The 20,435-nt window shown below is 50.0% G+C and overlaps 1 protein-coding gene across 2 annotated transcripts in view; it reads right to left on the bottom strand.

Annotated features, from left to right (window-relative positions):
• The window catches only part of CPT1A (carnitine palmitoyltransferase 1A), an 80,606-nt gene that overhangs the window by 19,218 nt on the left and 40,953 nt on the right, over positions 1 to 20,435 (bottom strand). For both annotated transcript variants that reach the window (XM_008020926.3, XM_008020975.3), the window contains exons 6-13: positions 18,869 to 19,006; positions 16,532 to 16,609; positions 14,177 to 14,284; positions 12,393 to 12,480; positions 9,984 to 10,179; positions 6,909 to 7,097; positions 5,785 to 5,890; positions 2,880 to 2,996 (exon numbers count right to left, since the gene is read on the bottom strand). In XM_008020926.3, the coding sequence (XP_008019117.1) occupies positions 2,880 to 2,996; positions 5,785 to 5,890; positions 6,909 to 7,097; positions 9,984 to 10,179; positions 12,393 to 12,480; positions 14,177 to 14,284; positions 16,532 to 16,609; positions 18,869 to 19,006 (1,020 nt within the window). The remainder of the gene's footprint in view (positions 1 to 2,879; positions 2,997 to 5,784; positions 5,891 to 6,908; positions 7,098 to 9,983; positions 10,180 to 12,392; positions 12,481 to 14,176; positions 14,285 to 16,531; positions 16,610 to 18,868; positions 19,007 to 20,435) is intronic.

The following is a 20,435-nucleotide window of genomic DNA, read 5'->3' as shown; positions in this document are numbered from 1 at the left end:
GCAACCCGGAAAAGAACGCTAGCAAGTTGCCACTGCCAGCTCCGGCAGCCAGCTTTTATTCCCTTATCTGACCCCACCCACATCCTGCTGATTGGTCCATTTTACAGAGAGCTGATTGGTCTATTTTACAGAGAGCTGATTGGTCCGTTTTGACAGAGCACTGATTGGTGCGTTTACAATCTTTGAGCTAGACACAGAGCACTAGACGGAAAAGTTCTCCAAGTCCCCATTAGAGTACCAGTTGGTGTATTTACAAACCTTGAGCTAGACAGAGTACTGATTGGTGTATTTACAAACCCTGAGCTAGACACAGAGTGCTGATTGGTGTATTTACGATCCTCCAGCTAGACATAAAAGTTCTCCAAGTCCCCACCACATTAGCTAGATACAAAGTGCTGATTGGTGCACATACAATCCTCTGGCTAGATATAAAAGTCCTCCAAGTCCCCATCCGGCTCGGGAGCCCAGCTGGCTTCACCGAGTGGATCCTGCACAGGGGCTGCAGGCGGAGCTCCCCGCCAGTCTCTATTCGCACCTGCACTCTTCAGCCCTTGGGCTATTCATGGGACTTGGCACCACGGAGCAGGGGGCGGCGCCCATCAGGGAGGCTCAGCCGCGCAGGAGCCCACCGCAGGGGAGCGCGGGGGAGCTCAGACATGGCAGGCTGCAGGTCCAGAGCTCTGCCCGGCGGGGAGGCACCTAAGGCCCAGCCAGAATTTGAGCACAGCGCCGCCGGGCCGGTATGCTGGGGGACCCAGCGCAACCTCCGCAGCTGCTGGCCCGGCTGCTAAGCCCCTTACTTCCCTGGGCCGGCTCTGGTCTCCAAGCGCGGGGCCCACTGAGCCCACGCCCGCCGGAACTCACACTGGCCCACGAGCGCCGCACACAGCCCGGGTTCCCGCCCGCGCCTCTCCCTCCACACCTTCCGGCAAGCAGGAGGAGGCAGCTCCAGCCTCAGCCAGCCCAGAGAGGGACTCCCACAGTGCCGTGGCGGGTTGAAGGGCTCCTCAAGCGCAGTCAGAGTGAACACCGAAGCTAAGGAGGCTGAGAGCGAGGGCTGCTAGCACGTTGCCACCTCTCACTACTCAGAATAGCATGCAACTTGAAACTGATGAGTTGTTTACTTCTGGAATTTTCTGTTTAATATTTTCGGAACTTGGATTTGAAATCTCAGAAGGTGAAACCTCAGCTAATGGGGGGAGCTACTGTATGTGACATTCTGGAAAAGGTAAAACTATGGGGACAGTGAATATGATTCATGGTTGCCAGGGGCTAGTAGGAAGGAAGAATACATAGGCGAAGCACCGAAGATGTTTAGGGCAGTGAAACAATTCTGTATGACACTGTAATGGCAGACACAGGGCATTGTCCATGTGTCAAAACTCAGACAACGTACGACACCAACAGTAAATCCACTATGGACCTTGGTTGGTGCAGGTGTGTCAGTTGTAACAAATGCATCACTCTGTTGGGGATGTGGATAGTTGGGGACGCTGTGTAAGTGTGGGGAGAGGGGTGTATGGGAACTCAGTTTTGCTGTGAACCCAAACTGTTCTAAAAATTGTCTGTTAAAAGAAATTTTTAAAAACGTGGTAAGTGACTTGGTGAGATACCAGGACTCTAAGCCCAAGTGCTCCGTAGAGGTTACAGCTCTCTTTTGAACCCACACCAGCCCTGCGGCCACAGGGCAAGCAGAAGCAATGGTGGAAGACCACAGCACTAGATAGAGTACTTCACTATGTGGAAAATTATTTCTAACCCAGGTGCGGTGGCTCATGCCTGTAATCCCAACACTTTGGGAGGCCAGACGGGTGCTTGCTTGAGCTCAGGAGTCTGAGACCAGCCTGGGCAACATGGTGAAACCCTGTCTCTACCAAAAATATAAAAATTAGCTGGGTGTTGTGGCATGCACCTGTGGTCCCAGGTACTCAGGAGGTTGAGGTGGGAAGATTGCTGGACCCGGGGAACTTGAGGCTGCAGTGAGCTGTGACCACACCACTGCACTCCAGCCTGAATAACAGACCTTGACTCTGTCTCAAATAAATAAATTAATTAATTTAAAAAGAAAATGGTGGAATGGGTGCAGTGGCTCACACCTGTAATCCCAGCACTTTGGGAGGCTGAGGCAGGAGGATCAGGTAAGGAGTTCAAGACCAGCCTGGCCAACATGATGAAACCCTGTCTCCATTAAAAATACAAAAATTAGCTGGGCATGGTGGCGGGTGCCTGTAATCCTAGCTACTTGGGAGGCTGAGGCAGAAGAATTGTTTGAACCTGGGAGGCGGAGGTTGCAGTGAGCTGAGATTGCGCCACTGCACTCCAGCCTGGGTGACAGTGCGAGACTATACCTCAAAGAAGAAAAAAAAATAGAAAATGATATCTTGGACTCCAGGGAATTTTTCTTTGGAGTAAGTGAACTAGGATTTGGTATTTGCAACCCTAAAATTCCTTCCCAAAAGGGCTCCCGTGAGTGGGCTGCCTCTGATTATGTTTAAGAGGTGCCAAAATGAATTAAACATTGAGAATTATAAATTAGCAATTTAGAGGCTTTCAGCTCTAACCTATATGATTTTGGCTTTTAGTTTTTGATTATGAGCATTCTGTAGATGTCTAGTTAAGTTTGAGCTGGAAGTCACACTGACAATCTTAGCCAGAAGCTTCAAACAGAAGAAGAAATATTTACCGAGGCTTCTGAGCAACAGGAGCTGTGACAGCCCGGCAGGCCTCATGAAACTCCCTGAGCAAACAACTTTCAGCCTCAGTGGTCTTCAACTGAGCTCATGATTGGGCACGAACTACAGTTGGAAAATTCATCTGTAAGACTTCAAATGTGTTTCCCATCCCAGGTAAGTAACAATGGTTGGATGATGCAGACTTACTTCCCCGGGGATGTCCCACTGCAGCCTGGTGGGGTACGGAATGTTCGGATTGGTGTCGCCTTTGCAGTGCCCATCCTCTGCATAGCCCAACTGGAGGCTGTCAGTGGACATGACGTACTGTCAAAAATAGAACAAAATTATTAAAACTAACAGTGGTACATAAAACATATTAATCTCCAGCATGAACAGAGATGTTACAAAGTTTGAACCACGGCTGTTAACACTTCAGTATTCTCAGCACCTAATGAGGTGGATCTGATCTCCATGTCAGATGTGACAGAGAGGACAGATGAGGGCTAATGGCTTAAGTTCGTGACACTCTCCTTTCACTGGCAAGTAAACTTAAGCCAATTTATTCAACAGTATTTATTGGGCACCTACTCTGGGTTGGAACCACTGTAGCACCAGTGGCATCCAAGCACTGGTGACAGAGCAGTGTGTTTTGTGAACAAAACAGACAGGAATTCTTGTTCTTTCTTAAAAAGTGAAATACACCTGTATGACCCAGCAATTCCACTCCTAGGTATATACTCAGTGAAATGAAATGAAAATAGATGTTCACACACAAATTTGTACAGAATGTTCATAGCAGCATTATTCATAATAGCCGAAGAGTGGCAACAACACAAATGCCCATCAGCTGATGAAGAGATAAACTAAGTGTGGTCAATCCATACAATGGGATATTATCCAGCCCTAGAAAGGAATGAAGCCCGGGTACGTGTTACAGTGTGATGAACCTTGAAAACATTATGCTGGGTGAAAAGAAGCAGGCAGGCGCGGTGCCTCGCTTATGTAATCCCAGCACTTTGGGAGGCCAAGGTGGGAGGATTGCTGGAGGCCAGGGGTTCCAGACCAGCTGGGCAACATAGTGAGATCTTATCTCTACAAAAAATTTAAAAAATTAGCCAGGTGTGGTGGCACATGGCTGTAGCCCCAGTTACTGAGGAGGCTGAGGTGGGAAGATCACTTGAGCTCAGGAGGTCATGGTTTCAGTGAACCGTGACTGTGCCACTGCACTCCAGCCTGGGCGACAGAGCAAGATCCTGTCTCTAAAAAAGAAAGAAAGCAAAAGAAAAGAAAAAAGAAGCCAGACATAGAAGAGCACATATTGTATGGACATCTATATAAGATGTCCAAAATGGGCACATACAGACAGACAGAAAGCAGATTAGTGGTTATCAGGAACCTTCGGGAGAAAGGAACGAGGAGTTTCTTTTGGAGGTGATGCAAATATTACAGAATTAGGCTGGGCTCCATGGCTCACGACTGTAATCCCAGCGCTTTGGGAGGCCAACGCGGGCAGATCACTTTAGGTCAGGAGTTCAAGACCAACCTGGCCAAAAAGGGGAAACCCCGCCTCTACCAAAAAAACAAAAATTAGGTGTGTGTGGCGATGCACGCCTGTAATCCCAGCTACTCGGGAGGCTAAGTAGTGATTGTTGCACAAGCACTTTGTGAATACACTAAAAACCACTGAATTGTACACTTTTAAAGGGTAGATTTTAACGTATGTGACTTATATCTCAACTAAAAAAATTAGGTTTTTTAAAAAGAGGAATCCCTGTGCTCATTCTACACTCTTACATTGTAGTGAGGGAGGTAAAAACAACAACACAAGGTCGGGGTAACTGTCAGCTGATGAGGGGGCAGGGCGGGTGGAAGGTGCCGCTAATATGTGAGGGTCACTATCCAGGCTGACCTGAGGCAGCGAAGGAACAGACTTGATCAAGTTCCACTGGCTCTGGGTCAGAGCTCCAGGAGAGCCCGACACAGAAACATCAGAAATAAATCAAGAGCAAGACCGGGTGTGGTGGCTCATGTTTGTAATCCCAGCACTTTGGGAGGCCAAGGCAGGCAGATTGATTGAAGCCAGGAGTTCGAGACCAGCCTGGGCAACGTGGCAAAACCCCGTCTCTACAAAAAATACAAAAATTAGTTGGGCATGGTGGCGCACACCTGTGGTCCCAGCTACTCGGAAGGCTGAGGTGGGAAAATCACTTGAACCCAGGAGTTGGAGGTTGCAGTGAACTGAGATCGCACCGCTGCTCTCCAGCCTGGGCAGCAGAGCAAGACCCTGTCTCAAAATATAAAAAATAAAAACAGAACAAGAACAAGAACAAACAGACTCAAGTTTGACTAGATCTGTCTTTGAGGGACTGCACTGGGCCTAGATACGAGACTAGGTCAGTCCCCATCTGTGTCTGGATCACATGAGCCCCCCAGCCAGGGGCCCCTAGCGGCAGGCCATCCTGTCTGCTGGATGCTAACAGCTAAACACCACTACTTCTACATGGCTACCCTGGTCTAAGACAAAATCCCTTTATCCTTATCTGGAGAACTTTAAAGAACAAGGCTGATCTTGTAAATATCCAGTAGATTTCTCTACTTGATAAATGTACCCTGTGTGATCCAGCTGCCTATGGTCCCGACTCCAGCCTGGGTGACAGAGCAAGACTCCATCTCAAAAAAAAAAAGTCAAGATTCAAAACATTCACAGAAGTTTAAAGAAAAAAGGTCACACATTATGTCTTCACAAGTTTACTACTGATTTTTTTTTTTTTTTTTTTGAGACGGAGTCTCGCTCTTTCACCCAGGCTGCAGTGCAGTGGCGCGATCTCAGCTCACTGCAAGCTCTGCCTCCCGGGTTCACACCATTCTCCTGCCTCAGCCTCCTGAGTAGTTGGGACTACAGGCGCCCGCCACCATGCCTGGGTAATTTTTGTATTTTTAGTAGAGACGGGGTTTCGCCGTGTTAGCCAGGATGGTCTCGATCTCCTGACCTCGTGATCCGCCCGCCTTGGCCTCCCAAAGTGCTGGGATTACAGGCGTGAGCCACTGTGCCCAGCCAGTTTGGATTTTCAAAAGCAACTTCCATATTCAAGTGAAAAATGCGAAAACTCACCTCCCAAAGGTGGGCCATGATCGGCGCGTCTGCCCAGGAGTGCTCCGCGTTGATGCCTATCTTCCCGTTTTTGAAGACAACAAACGTGAACGACTTGTCAAACCACCTAGGTGAAACACACATATGTGGAACTTAAGCGTTCAACAAGGCAAAAATGAGGAGACCCTGCACCTCTCTGCTTCATCCTGGATGGACTAATTTACTTTGCACTTGCCCCTCTAACAGGGAGCGGCTGCTCGGTCTCTGGAGTGAGGATGAAAGTATAGACGGGACACAATCCCTCATTTCTTCCCTGTCCCAGACACAAAGATGAGCACTTATATCCTGGGAGCCTGAAGTCAGGACCTGTTATTATCACAAGGCAACTGGGGAGAGGTGGGAGGCTCTTCCTGTGGGCACGTGACCCCTTCATTAGCCAATCCTTGGCCCCACCCTGCAGGGGGCTGGTCAACACTTTACAGATAAGGTAAAGAGGACTTGAGATAGCCACGTGCCAACACCCTGGCCTAACCCTGTGCCCAGCCCTGTTTGCCACTATCCCCTGCCTGAGTCCAGGGACCTGGCAGCCCTGCGTCTCATGAGTATCTCCAAACAAAGGTGGTCATGCACAGAGGAGGGAATCTCAGATTTGCAGCTTAAGCTGTGTGTGTGTGTGACAGTTTTGGCGGAGGGAAGAATACTGAGGGTTGGCCAGGCGCGGTGGCTCATGTCTGTAATCCCAGCACTTTAGAGAGGCTGAGGTGGGTGGATCACTTGAGATCAGGAGTTCATAACCAGCCTGGCCAACATGGTGAAATCCTGTCTCTACTAAAAATACAAAAATTAGCTGGGCGTGGTAGCACGTGCCTGTAATCCCAGCTACTTGGGAGGCTGAAGGAGGAAAATCGCTTGAACCCGGGAGGTGGAGGTTGCAGTGAGCTGAGATCAAGCCACTGCACTCCAGCCTGGGTGACAGAGCAAGACTCCATTTCAAAAATAAATAAATAAAATAAAACTGAAGGTTATATTTTTATGCCACCTTCTTCCTTAGCATTATAGATGCTTAGGGGTGAGTGTCAGGTACATAGGGTATTTCTTCCAAGCTCATGGGCAAACTCCCATCTCTCAGAAAGTAAGGACAGTACCTGTCGTAACACTGGCCATGTAGTAGAGACTTGGCGTAGCTGTCCATCGATGTATCTGGGTCTTCCGTTCTGTATCCTTGTTCAGTTTCATCTAACGTCACGAAGAACGCTGCTTTCTCCACGGCATCAAGAGACTGTTTATTTTTCCCCCGTCCAAAATAGGCCTGGCGACACCTGGCCCAGGGAACTCTGCAGTGAAGATGAAACATGATTAAAGGCAGCCGGACCTGCAGCCATGGAGCGATGTCTCCTGGCACGTGATGTTTGAAATGACACAATCAAACTTTTGCAGTTTTTCAGAATTTCTCGAAGGAAAACTCCATTTTGACGATGTTCCCCATCTGAGACTGTTGGAAAGACTCACCTTCTCTTGGTCTCCAGACCACAGCACAGGGAGCAGTGGGTAATTTTTGTTCAATAAATGCTGACTAAATGAATGGTCAGATTGCAGGCTGGCCCTGTGGGCATAGCCGCCAGGAAGCAGCAGACCCAGATCACCATGCTCCATGCTCCCCGACACGCCCTCCCTCCCCTCCACAGGAACCACCCTAGGTAAGTTCCGGCAGCCCAGGTCACGGTAAATGCGTAAGTGTGTGTCCCTCATGCCAGGCTCTGCTCCAAACCTTTTCTGTATACCAACTCACTGATCTTCTCAATGCTACTGTACCCATTTTTCAGATGAGAAAACTGAAGCATGGAAAGATTAGGTCACAGTTATTTTGAGGCAGAGTTGGAACCCCAGGTCATCAGCCCCCAAGTGCAAGCCACAGATGCCCATGTGAGCCCTCCACAGGGTCTCTGTGCCCTTCTTATTTGGAATACACAGAACTGATGTGATGCCCACTTCCTTCTTGGAAGACCCCACCAGCTGGGCTTCCTCAAATGCTCCTGGGTCCCTCTCACTCCAGCTCCTCCAGGGCCCTCTACCACTGCCCACCCTTCCAGATCGGGGCCATCTGGCTCTCTCCCCATAGTCTTCTCTCTACGAGTGCTTGGATATGGTGGCCCACAGGGCCAATAAGCCTAGAAACATGTCAGGCCCGAGTGCACACCCCGCTGGGGGGACAAAGGTGACGGTGATGGTGATGGTGATGGTGGCCGGCATGTATGGAGCCCTTCTTGTGAAGGACTCCCGTGGGTAAGACGCTGGTCTGGCCCTATCCAGGGGGGGCATCAGGATTGAGGCACCTACAGACCCATAGGGAGCCCAGGCCCCACAGCGCCTGCTCAGGCTCCCCACGTCTCCTCCGCTGGGGATTCCAGGCTCTCGGAGGAGCCCATCGGGTAAGCGCACCTTCACCTGAGACGCATCTCCTGCCGCCGCTCTTTCCAGCCTTGTCAGCACCACAGTGGACAATGAACAACGCCAGCTTCCCTGCACACATCCTCCCCCATCCCTCTCCTGCACTCGGGCCTGGCCCTCTTTCAGGACCTCACTACTTGGGCCACCGAAAAGTATCCCTGTGTCCAAGGCCCCTCCTCCCTGCCCAACCAGAAGAATCTCCTGCATTAACCTACGTATGGCCCCCGGCCCACCCCACCTACACCACCTGAAGTGGCCCTAGTCGCAGAATCAAGCTCAAATATGGTTGGGTGCCTGGGACCCTCCCCAGCCTGGCACCGTGGCCCAGCCATCCAGCCCACTCCACAGCTCCTGCTTGCTCTGCTGCCCCAGGGCATGCCGCTCCACCCCCTGGACACCCACCATCCTGGTCTGCTCCCACCCTCTGCGAGACACAGTCCACCTGCGGCCCCTGCACACAGCACAGAGCCTCTCCTGATCTTTGCAGAAGGGGCCCCGACACCTGCCCCTCCCGCCTTACTCCCAGAGCAGTTGTCACACTGCTGGAATGCGGCAGCTCTCAGCCGGGGACAACAGTGTCCCCCAGATGCTGGGCAATGTCTGCGACACTTCTGGTTGTCACACAGGTTGCTACTGGCAGCTGGTGGGCAGAGGCGGGGGCTGCTGCTCAGCATCTGACGCTGCACAGGGCAGTGCCCCCCACAAAGAGGTACCTGGCCCTGAGCGTGCGCAGCGCTGAGGTGAGAAACCCTGCTACACATCACGCACCACACCCTCGAGAAAACCAAGCTTGGCTGATTCTCTTTCTGTTTTATTTTTTGAGACAAGGTCTCACTCTCTCACCCAGGCTGGAGTACAGTGCCTCGATCATGGCTTACTGCAGCCTCGACTTCCTGGGCTCAAGCAATCCTCCTGCCTTAGCCTCCTGACTAGCTGGGACTACAGGCACGTACCACCAAGCCTAGCTAATTTTTTGTGAAATGGGGTCTCCCTCTGTTGCCCAGGCTGGTCACAAACCCCTAGGCTCAAGTGACTCTCCTGCCTTGGTATCCTAAAGCACTGGAATTATAGGCATGAGCCACTGCGCCCAGCCTGATTCTTTTTCACTGAGGCAAGGAAATGTAACTAACACAGGGGTGTTGGTTTCAATTTGTTCTGTTTCCTAAACTAATAAATATGCCCACAGCCCCGTAAGAAAGGCTAATCCTGGCCAGGCGTGTGGCTCACGCCTGTAATCCCAGCACTTTGGGAGGCCAAGGTGGATGGATCACTTGAGGTCAGGAGTTTGAGACCAGCCTGGCCAACATGGTGAAACCCTGTCTCTACTAAAAATACAAACATTAGCTGGGTGTGGTGGTGCACTCCCAGCTGCTCGGCGGGGGGGCTGAGGCAGGAGAATCGCTTGAACCCAGGAGGCGGAGGTTGCTGTGAGCTGAGATAGCGCCACTGCACTCCAGCCTAGGCAACAGAGTGAGACTCCCTCTCAAAAAACAACAAAAAAAGCCTAATTCTAGTCCTCACTTCTCCCCGTCCTGGACTCTGGAGTGTTTCCACACACGTTTGCCTGACACACACACAGGAGGGGCCAGGGACTCCCCCGCATGTCCCCACTGCTCTTGAGACTCACCAAGCCGGGAGATCCCAGAGCGAAACAGAGCTGAGGTGGGGAGCCCCGTGCCAGTGTTCCCACAGGCCCCGACGGGGATGGGCCCCGGTGAGGAGGAGCACCTCCACCACCCCTCAAAACAGGACAAGGGACTCGGGCCACGCACCTGTCTCCTGCGGTGAGGGCTGCCAGCCTGGCCTCCCCAGGCTGAGGCTCCGAGGTGTTGTCCAGAATCCTCTGCATCTGCTGCTCCATCTCCCGGGGCTTCAGCAGCCGCCCGTCGTGGTAGAGCCAGACCTTGAAGTAGCGCCCTCGATGGTACACGACGATGTGCTTGCTGTCTCTCATGTGCTGGATGGTGTCTGAGCCGGCCGCGGGTTGGAGACACAAAACCAAGAGTCCCAAGTTCACCGCGTGCTGAGACGACTGTACCCTGACTCTTTAAAGGGCATGGGAGTCCCTGCTCTGCGTCCCTCCAGGCAGCCTCAAGAGCCTATTCCTCAAGACGCTTTAAATGATTAAGGACATCGTTGAGTTAAAGCTCTGGATCGGATAGGCCTGACTTCTGAGCTCAGCTTGGTCACTCATGAGATTATGACCTCAAACAAATTACCTGAGGCCAGGCGCAGTGGGAGGCTGGGAGCGGTGGCTCATGCCTGTAATCCCAGCACTTTGGGTGAGGTGAGAGGATCATATGAGGTCAGGAGTTCGAGACCAGCCTGGTCAACATGGTGAAACCTCGCCTCTACTAAAAATACAAAAATTAGCCAGGTGTGGTGGCGTGCGCCTGTATTCCCAGCTACTCGGGAGGCTGAGGCAGGAGAATCGCTTGAACCCAGGAGGTGGAGGTTGCAATGAGCTGAGATCATGCCACTGCACTCCAGCCTGGGTAACAGAGTGAGACTCCGTCTCAGGGGGGGAAAAAAAAAAAAAAGCATGCTTAGCAAAATGGAATACTATCATTAAAAAAAAAGAAATTGCCCAGCCCTCCCTAGGCCTCTCTGTAAAATGGAGATCATATGTTCCCCATGTGCGCTGTGCAAGAATTAAGAGATGATATCCATAAAGCTCATACAAAGTAGGCACTGGATCAGTGTAGTAACTTTTTATTAATTAATGACAATAGGGCAACTTAGAAACTATTCTCAGAAACATTCTGAGAATTGTTTCTGAGAACCTGAGAAATGTTCTGAGAAAGGAAGTGGAAAATTATGAAACCAAGCCATTCCGTAAAAACTACTAAAACAGAGTAATTTAAGATCCTCAGTAAGCTTCAACGTCACAGAAATGTGATGAAGTACATTCACTCCACGAATATGTATCAAGTCCTCTTAAGCACTGCTCAGTGGGGACGCACAGTGACAGCTGATCAAGGCAGATCGTCTAGTGGGTCAGGCTGGTCTTGAACTCCTGACCTCAGGTGATCCACCTACCTTGGCCTCCCAAAGTGCTGGGATTACAGGTGTGAGACACTGCGCCTGGCCAGAAAGGGTTTTTAGAGAACCTCTGAAGGCAGGATCAGAGGAAAGGGGAGAATCTGCTTAGGAAAGCCCAGAGACCAGCTTTTGTGCAAGGCTACAGCAAAGGCTCCCCAACGACCACCACAGTGCACACTACTAACTAGGGCTTGGTCTGGAAGGACTGGGCTGCAACAAGACACTCAAAGCTCCGGGTCAGCTCTGGCCCTTTCCAGCCAGCTTCCCAAGCAGCCCTGAGGCCTGCCCATCATACAGGCCTGCCATGGTGGTCTTGGGCTGTAGCTCATCAAGTGTCTCTGGGTAGTTCCTCATTCACAGGCACCTGGGGAAATGGGGGAAATGGAGGCCATGGACGGCACAGCCTGGGCCCGTGCCTGGCCTGGATGGTCCCCATGGTGCCTGTTCTCCCTTCCCTGTCATTCTCAAGGATGTCCCGATTTGGACGGTAGCTTATGTGGCCACCCTGCCCAGGTCAGGCAGCTGATACAGGAGTGTCTGGAACACAGATCGACCTACTCAAGCACGACCCAGTGTGCGTTCCACCACAAACCCTGCCTGTGAGCCGGAGCAAAATGCCCCTGAGGAACTCAGACTCAGGAAAAAACACTCAGCTGGGTGTGAGTCCAGGAGCTTGAGACCAGCCTGGGCAACACGGCAAAACCTCATGTCTATAAAAAATGCAAAAATTAGCCAGGCATGATGCATGTGCCTGTGGTCCCAGCTACTGGGGAGGCTAAGATGGAAGGATTCCTTGAGCTCAGGACGTGGAGGCTGAAGTGAGCTGTGATCATGTCACTGCACTCCAGCCTGGGTGGCAGAGACCGACCTCATCTCAAAATCAATCAATCAATCAGTCAATCACTCTATAAGACAGTCAGCAGTCTTCAACCAAAGAGAAATTAAAATCTGGAAATAAGTCAACAACAGTGTCCAGGCCTAAGAAAGACAAAGGAAATTCAGCAGAAGGAATGTTCACCAGCCTACAATCTCAGGAAGGGTCAGCAAAAATCAATTTGGCCCCTTTGACACTTCCTGATTCTGAGCACAGGGATGGAAGGTGCCAATTCCCCAGGGAGCCCCGAAGAAGCTTCACTCACCTGTCTCCTCTCCTGGGATCCGGGAAGTGTTAAACATTCGCTCCCACTGAGCGGAGCAGAGTGGAATCGTGGATCCCAAAAGACGAATCTGTAACAAAAATACATTTCAAACCAACAGAAGAATCCCACAGAAGAAAAGCAGCAAGTTGGCCGGGCGCAGTGGCTCACGCCTGTAATCCCAGCACTTTGGGAGGCTGAGGCGGGTGGATCACCTGAGGTTGGGACTTTGAGACCAGCCTGACTAACGCAGAGATATCCCATCTTTACTAAAAATACAAAACTTAGCAAGGCACAGTGGTGCACGCCTGTAGTCCCAGTTACTCCTGAGGCTGAGGCAGGAGAATTGCTTGAGCCCGGGAGGCGGAAGTTGCAGTAAGCCAAGATCGCGCTACTGTACTCCATCCTGGGGGACAGAGTGAGACTCCGTCTCAAAAAAAAAAAAAAAAAAAAAAAAAAAAAAAGCCAGGCGCAGTGGCTCACACCTGTAATCCCAGCACTTTGGGAGGCCAAGGCGGGTGGATCACGAGGTCAGGAGATCAAGACCATCGTGGCTAACACGGTGAAACCCCGTCTCTACTAAAAATACAAAAAATTAGCTGGGCCTGGTGGCGGGCGCCTGTAGTCCCAGTTACTCGGGAGGCTGAGGCAGGAGAATAGCGTGAACCCAGGAGGCGGAGTTTGCAGTGAACCGAGATTGCACCACTGCACTCCAGCCTGGGCGACAGAGCGAGACTCCATCTCAAAAAAAAAAAAAAGAGAGAAAAGCAGCAAGTTAAGACCACGTGGAAATACTGAATGTGTTTTCTGTGCAAATTGCTTGGTTTGACTTCCTCTTTTCCAATGGCTCCCTGGAATGATTTGTTGGGGGACTCATTAAACCATGCCAGGGTGCAACTTCTTGCACAGTAAAATCCTAAATAACACATTCTAATCAATTATTTATAACTGACACTTAAAACCAAAGAAAGATTTCAGGAAGAAAAGTCTTGTTTCTTACGAGCAACCCACCAGCTAGTATTAGTTCAAAAACAGCAAGGGCTTCTTTGAAGGGCAGAGTACAGAACTAAAGTACAACAGATGTATATTCATTTAGGAGACACAAGTAGAATTAAATCTCAAAATAATTAGGCTCAGTGAAAGAAACTAGAATTTAGAAAACAAGAGTGCATACTGTATGATTCCACTTACATAAAGTTTTAAAAATTACAAACTAATCTAAGTGACAGACAGTAGACCGGGGTCCAGGACCAGGTGGGAGGGAGCGATGACAAAGGGCAGAGGGGTTCTGGGTTGACTGATGTATTCCCCATCCTGACTGCAGTGATGATGGTTTCTCAGATGCATCAATATACACACATCAGAAGTTATCAAACTCTCCACTTTATTTTTTAATTTTTCTTTTTTTTTTGAGACGGAGTTTCGCGCTTATCACCCAGGCTGGAGTGCAATGGCGTAATCTCAGCTTGCTGCAACCTCTGCCTCCCAGGTTCAAGCGATTCTCCTGCATTGGCCTCCCAAGTAGCTGGAATTACAGGCACGTGCCACCATGCCCAGCTAATTTTTGTATTTTTAGTAGAGATGGGGTTTCACTATGTTGGCCAGGCTGGTCTTCAACTGCTAACCTCAGATGATCTGCCTGCTTTGGCCTCCCAAAGTGCCAGGATTATAGGTGTGAGACACTGTGCCCGGCCACAAACTGTATACTTTAAACATGTGCAATATGTCAATTATGCCTCTGTTAAGCTGTTTGAAAAGAATTTTTTTAAAGCAATTTGTGTGCCTACTGGTTTGATTTCCTCCCGGTCCAGTTTGCGCCTGTAAAGCAGGATGGCGTGGACGGCGTTGCCGGCTCTTGCTGCCTGAATGTGAGTTGGAAGGACATACAGCAGATCCTGAAAAGCGAAAAAGGTGACATGGAGAGAATTTGCATAGGCAAAGATAAGCAAATTTAAATACATCACAGCACACCCTGCACGCTGTCAAAATATTTCCAGAGATGTATTCAGTTACATCTGCAATGCTACAAAATAAATGGTAGTTTGATTTTCTACATTCTGTCTTTTACTTTGTAAATGTTTTATGAGAACGGAAGTCCTCCAAAACTCTTGGGCTATTAAAGATAACTATTCGCACCAAATACCCTCATATAACACAGAGAAAGGAAAGCAAAAATTAGTCGGGGAGCAATTAGACAATCAGGAAGTTTTCTGGATAAGACACAATGAAAGGTTGAAATAATTGTTTATACAGAGCTGTGCCTGCAGCTTTCTAAATTTTGAGACCCTGTTCCAAATGTCTACATTTTCCACAATTGGAAGAAAAGGCCAAGGAACACAGGTCTAACCTACATTTTGGAAGAGTCTATGTCCACACCGTGTCCCCAATGATGTAGAAAGTGCCTCTGTTTATAGGAAATGAACACAGGTCTCCTGGGAGGAAGGGCGTTAGATAAACAGCTCACTTCCAAATAGAGCAGGAAAAGAAGTTCTACGGACTACACTGACGGTTTTTCTTTCAGTCTGAGATCCAGATGGGGGAAAAAAGAGAAAAAGAAAGGAAAATTTTGAAATGAAGAAAAACAGAAAGAAAAAGCAAATGATAGGCCGGGTGTGGTGGCTCATGCCTGTATTCCCAGCACTTTGGGAGGCTGAGCTGCACGGATCACCAGAGGTCAGGAGTTTGAGATGAGACTGTCCAACATGGCGAAACCCTGTTTCTACTAAAAATACAAAAATTGGCCGGGCGCGGTGGCTCAAGCCTGTAATCCCAGCACTTTGGGAGGCTGAGACGGGCGGATCACGAGGTCAGGAGATCGAGACCATCCTGGCTAACACAGTGAAACTCCGTCTCTACTAAAAAAAAATACAAAAAACTAGCCGGGCGAGGTGGCGGGCGCCTGTAGTCCCAGCTACTCGGGAGGCTGAGGCAGGAGAATGGCGTGAACCCGAGAGGAGGAGCTTGTAGTGAGCTGAGATCTGGCCACTGCACTCCAGCCTGGGCAACAGAGCAAGACTCTGTCTCAAAAAAAAAAAAAAAATACAAAAATTAGCCAGGCATTGTGGCAGGTGCCTGTAATCCCAGCTACTCGGGAGGCTGAGGCAGGAGAATCGCTGGAACCGGGGAGGCAGAGGCTGCAGTGAGATGAATTGCACCACTGCACTCCAGCCTCGGCAACAGAGCAAGACTCCATCTCAAAAAAAAAAAAAAAGAAAAAGTAAATGATAAAAAATAAACAAGGGAAAAAAATAAAAGGAAGTAAAGGAATGGAAGGAAAAGGAAAGAGAAGAGTTCTATTTGCCAGTTATTAAAGCAGTGGTTGAGAACCCAAATTGAGGGGCCTTCCAACCATCCATGCTTTGAAAGACAAAGCCCAGGAAACCAGAAACTACCATCGATGCACACCCTTTTGGCATCTCAGAAAACAGTAGGGTGAAGCGTAGTGCACTGGTGGCAGGATCTTGGCCAACCCACTGTCCCTGAGCTCTAGGGGTTCTGCAGGGATCTTAAGGCCGCTGTGGCACTAACTTCCAGTGCTAAGTCATAAAAACAGCAGGACAGGCTGGGCACAGTGGCTCACACCTGTAATCCCAGCACTTAGGGAGGCTGAGGCTGGCGGATCACGTGAGGTCAGGAGTTCGAGACCAGCCTGGCTAACATGGCGAAACCCCGTCTCTACTAAAAATACAAAAATTAGCCAGGCGTGTTGGTGGGCACCTGTAATCCCAGCTACCTGGGAGGCTGAGGCAGGAGAATCACTTGAACCTGGGAGGCAGAGGCTGCAGTGAGCCAAGATTGTGCCATTACACTCCAGCCTGGTGGACAAGAGCAAAGCTCCATCTCAAAACAAAACAAAACAAAACAACAGCAGGACAGGTACAGCACCGTGAGGAATTCCTGTTTGCCAGAAACCTATTTTTGCAGCTGAAATCCCCCTGCGGTAGCAGAGCACCCTGGGCTACTAGGCTAATACTGAAGGGTACTCACAGGGTTCTCCAGCCTGGAAGCAGGACAGAGAGGAGCATGAGCCAGTCCCCAGAGCTTTCCCAGGCCGTCCACAGGCCTGTGAAGACACCACCTCTGTGGACAGACCCGCCGCCCCACCGTCCTCCTCAGACAGCAGCCCGGGCGGGGGCACTCACCATGGCATAGTAGTTGCTGTTCACCATGAGCGGCCCGCGTCCTCGGAGGTAGATGTACTCCTCCCACCAGTCGCTCACCTAGTGGGCGCAAACACCAGACAAACCCGCAGGCTCAGCAGGGGCCAGGCAGGCTCCCTGGCAGCGGGGAAGGGCAGGCAGTGCTTTTGGCAGACATTTTGGCGTCTCACGGGGGCCATTCCAGAACGGGGAACGTGGTCCTAACCAGACGGAAGGCGACACCGTGGGAAACGAAAAGTGTTCTTTTTAAGTTGAGACGAGCAGAAAGAAGGTACATCACCTTCATTCTGTAGATGGTTCAAAAGGGAAAAAAAAGCCGAAGTGGGAGGATTGCTTGAGTCGAGGAGTTCGAGACCAGGCTAGGCAACATAGCGAGGCTCTAGCTCTACATTAAAAATAAAAATAAATAAAATAAAAATTTAAAAAATGTTTAAAAGACCAGATGGAAAGTAAATCATAAATGTTTGACTGCTAACATGTTCTAAAAACCAACACTGTGGGCTGGGCATGGTGGCTCACACCTGTAATCTCAGCACTTTGGGAGGCCGAGACAGGAGGATCGCTTGATGCCACGAGTTTGAAGCCAGCCTGGGCAACACTGCAAGGTTCTATCTCTCCAAAAATAAGTAAGAAATTAGCCAGGTGTGGTGGCTCACGCCTGGAGTCTCAGCTACTTGGGAGGCTAAGGCAGGAGGGTCACTTGAGCCCAGGGGTTCGAGGCAACAGTGAGCTATGATTGTGCCACTGCATTCCAGCCTGGGCAACAGAGCAAGACCTTTTCTCAAATAAAAGAAAACAGAAACAAAGGCCAGGCGCAGTGGCTCACGCCTGTAATCCCAGCACTTTGGGAGACTGAGGTGATCACTTGAGGTGAGGAGTTCCAGACCTGCCTGGCCAACATGATGAAACTCCATTTCTACTAAAAATACAAAAATTAGCTGGGCATGGTGGCAGGCACCTGTAATCCCAGCTACTCAGGAGGCTGAGGCAGGAGAATCACTTGAACCTGGGAGGCGGAGGTTGCAGTGAGCTGGGATCGCACCACTGCACTCCAGCCTGGGTGACAGGGCGAGGCTCCATCTCAAAAAGAAAAGAAAAGAAAACAACAACAACAAAAACCAATGTTATGCAAAATTGCTCCACAGACTGCTTCTCGTCTTCCTGCTTCCCAGGTCTCCCTGAAGAAGCCACCGCCTCAGTCTAGTCCGTGGCACTAACCCGGCGTTCCACGGGTGTTGTCCCTGTTCCCTGGCACATGCATCCTGAAGCTACCCAGGGGCAGTGCCCCCCAGCCACCTCACAGCTGCTGTCCCTTCACAGCCTGCTGGACCCAGAGATGGCTTCCTTTTCAGCTTTGTGCTGAAACACACGTAACTACAGAACAGTGGCCATGCAAGGGTCTCGTGTGCAGAGAGCTGTGCAGAGAGCTGATGTTTACCAGTCCAGCACACCCGTGCAGCCAGTGAACATGCCCAGCCCCCTGAGGCTCGAGAGACCCCTCCAGGCACTGCCCATCCACACACGATGTGACTTCTGCACCACCTGCTGGTTCTGTCAGGGTCACTGGGGATACCTCCTCTTCCGTGTTAGTTGTTCCTCAAAGCTACACTCCCTCCCTTGCTTCGTCTGCCAGAGGCCTGCTCTCACCCTCCCAGCACATGGAAGCCCAGCCAGCTCCCCACATACAGGGCGCCAGCTAAGACACTTGGTTGGAGGAGATGCTCCTGGGACCACTGAGCCACACTCAGTCCCAGCAAGCATCCCACACCATCCCTGCATCCACCAGTGAGCTCGGGAAGGATGCCTTGGAATAAAAATAAACTAAAGAGGAGGACAGGGGCAGGTATCTGGGACAGCACGGCACTGCTGCAGGAGAAACAGCTCACAAGAGGAATCCCCGGGGAAGAGGGAGAGGGAGAGGATCCTGTATGCAAAACATAGCATTGCGATGATGCACCTGCACTCAGGGTAAAACTGTCACTGTAGGCTGGGTGTGGTGGCTCATGCCTGTGATCCCAGCACTTTGGGAGGACAAGGTGGGAAGATCACTTAAGCCCAGGAGTTTGAGACCAGCCTGATCAACATAGTGAGACCCTGTCTCTACAAAAAATCCAAAAACCAAGAAACTGTCACTGTAACTACACGTCAGTCCTAACACACGCACCCTGTGCTGCATGCAGGTAAGCCACAGCTGGAACTTCCTAAGGTGTGATTTTGGCTAATCACAGCTGTCGTCTCAGCCCTGTTATCCCTGTCCCTCAGAATTAGCATCTTCATACAGAAAAATGTCATCAAGAAAAACTGTGTATACAGACTTACGTAATTTGTAGCCCACCAGGATTTTAACTTCAAATACCACTGTAGTCTTGGTCCAAGACTGACAGCAAAGTCTTGAGCAAGTGCCGTCATCCGTTTGAAGTCTTCTTCCTTCATAAGAGGCCTCACCGACTCTAGATACTGGGATTATCGGGAAAAAAAAATCACCCCAGTTAAAACACATTAATCAAAGCCCATGGTTGCCTCACCTGTGCCTTAGGAGAAGTTCTAACACATTGAAGAGGTTTTAGGCTGGGCATGGTGGCTCATGCTTGTAATCCCAGCATTTTGGGAGGTCAAGGCCAGTGGATGGCTTGAGCTCAGGAGTTCAAGACCAGCCTAGGCAACATGGTGAAACCCCATCTCTACAAAAAACAAGACAAAAATTAGCTGGGCGTGGTGGTGCATGTCTGTGGTCCCAGATACGTGAGGGGTTGAGGTGGGAGGATCGCTTGAGCCCAGAAGGTCGATGCTGCAGTGAGCCATGATCACGTCACTGCACCTCAGCCTGGGCAACAGGGTGAGACCCTATCTCAAAAAAAAAAGTTTAGACTCTTCCCCCAAGTTGGTCTTAGCAGTCCTTAGACAGCTTAACTCCCTTCAATGCTAAATGGTGTCATAGGGTAATGATAATTTAACAATTACACTTTTTCTTCCTTTATTAGTTTTAAAAGTGTCCCAAATCCTGCATCACCAGAAAGCCACCATTAAATTTTTAGAATTTAAAATAAATTCTAGAGTTGACAAGAAAAGTTAACAAGGAAATTTCAAGAACGTCTCTTATCTATTATTTGGCCCTTAATAAAAGAGCTGTTCTGACCTAAGTAAGCTTTGATGACCTGTGATGGTGACTATGAGATGGGGCAGAGTCATGCTGAGAGCTAGGTGCTGGGGCTGGGCAGGTGCTCAGGCAGCAGGATGGGAAGGAGGGGCTGGAATAGGTCTCAGAACCAGGCCAAGGCCAGGGCCTCAGGTTCAGGGTTTTCAGCCCCCACCCCACCTCATCCTTTTACATGTGCTACTTTGGTTGAACAAATGCTCAGAGATGGAAACACAGAGAGCAATTGTTTAAAAAGACACTCAAAAGCTTCTGCTACACACCTAAGCAAGCTCTTACAGAAAGTGACACTGGTCAGGTGCGGTAGCTCACACCTGTAATCCCAGCACTTTGAGAAACTGACATGTGAAGAGTGCTTGAGCCCAAGCAATGTTGACCAGTTCAAGACCAGCCTGGGCAACAGAGTGAGACCCTGTCTCTGCAAAAAAAAAATGCAAAAATTAGCTGGGCGTGGTGGCACATGTCTGTGGTCCCAGCTACTTGGAAGGCTGAGGTGGGAGGATCACTTGGGTCTAGGAGTTGAAAGCTGCAGTGAGCCATGATCACACCACTGCATTCCAGCCTGGGCGAGATGCTGCCTCCCCCAACAACAGCAACAAAAAGCAAAACTGTTGCTAACCCCACAATTTGCCATGAAATATTTTAATCCAACAAGTTGTCTGCTGTAAAAACCAAAGTCTTGGTGAAACAGTAATCTCTCTAGGATCCCTCCCTGTACGTTGGAAAGTAAGA

The sequence above is a fragment of the Chlorocebus sabaeus genome, chromosome 1 (assembly GCF_047675955.1).
Source record: "Chlorocebus sabaeus isolate Y175 chromosome 1, mChlSab1.0.hap1, whole genome shotgun sequence".
Lineage (NCBI taxonomy): Eukaryota > Metazoa > Chordata > Mammalia > Primates > Cercopithecidae > Chlorocebus > Chlorocebus sabaeus.
The sequence above is the reverse complement of the archived record's forward strand: the minus strand, read 5'-3'. Positions and strand labels throughout refer to the sequence as shown.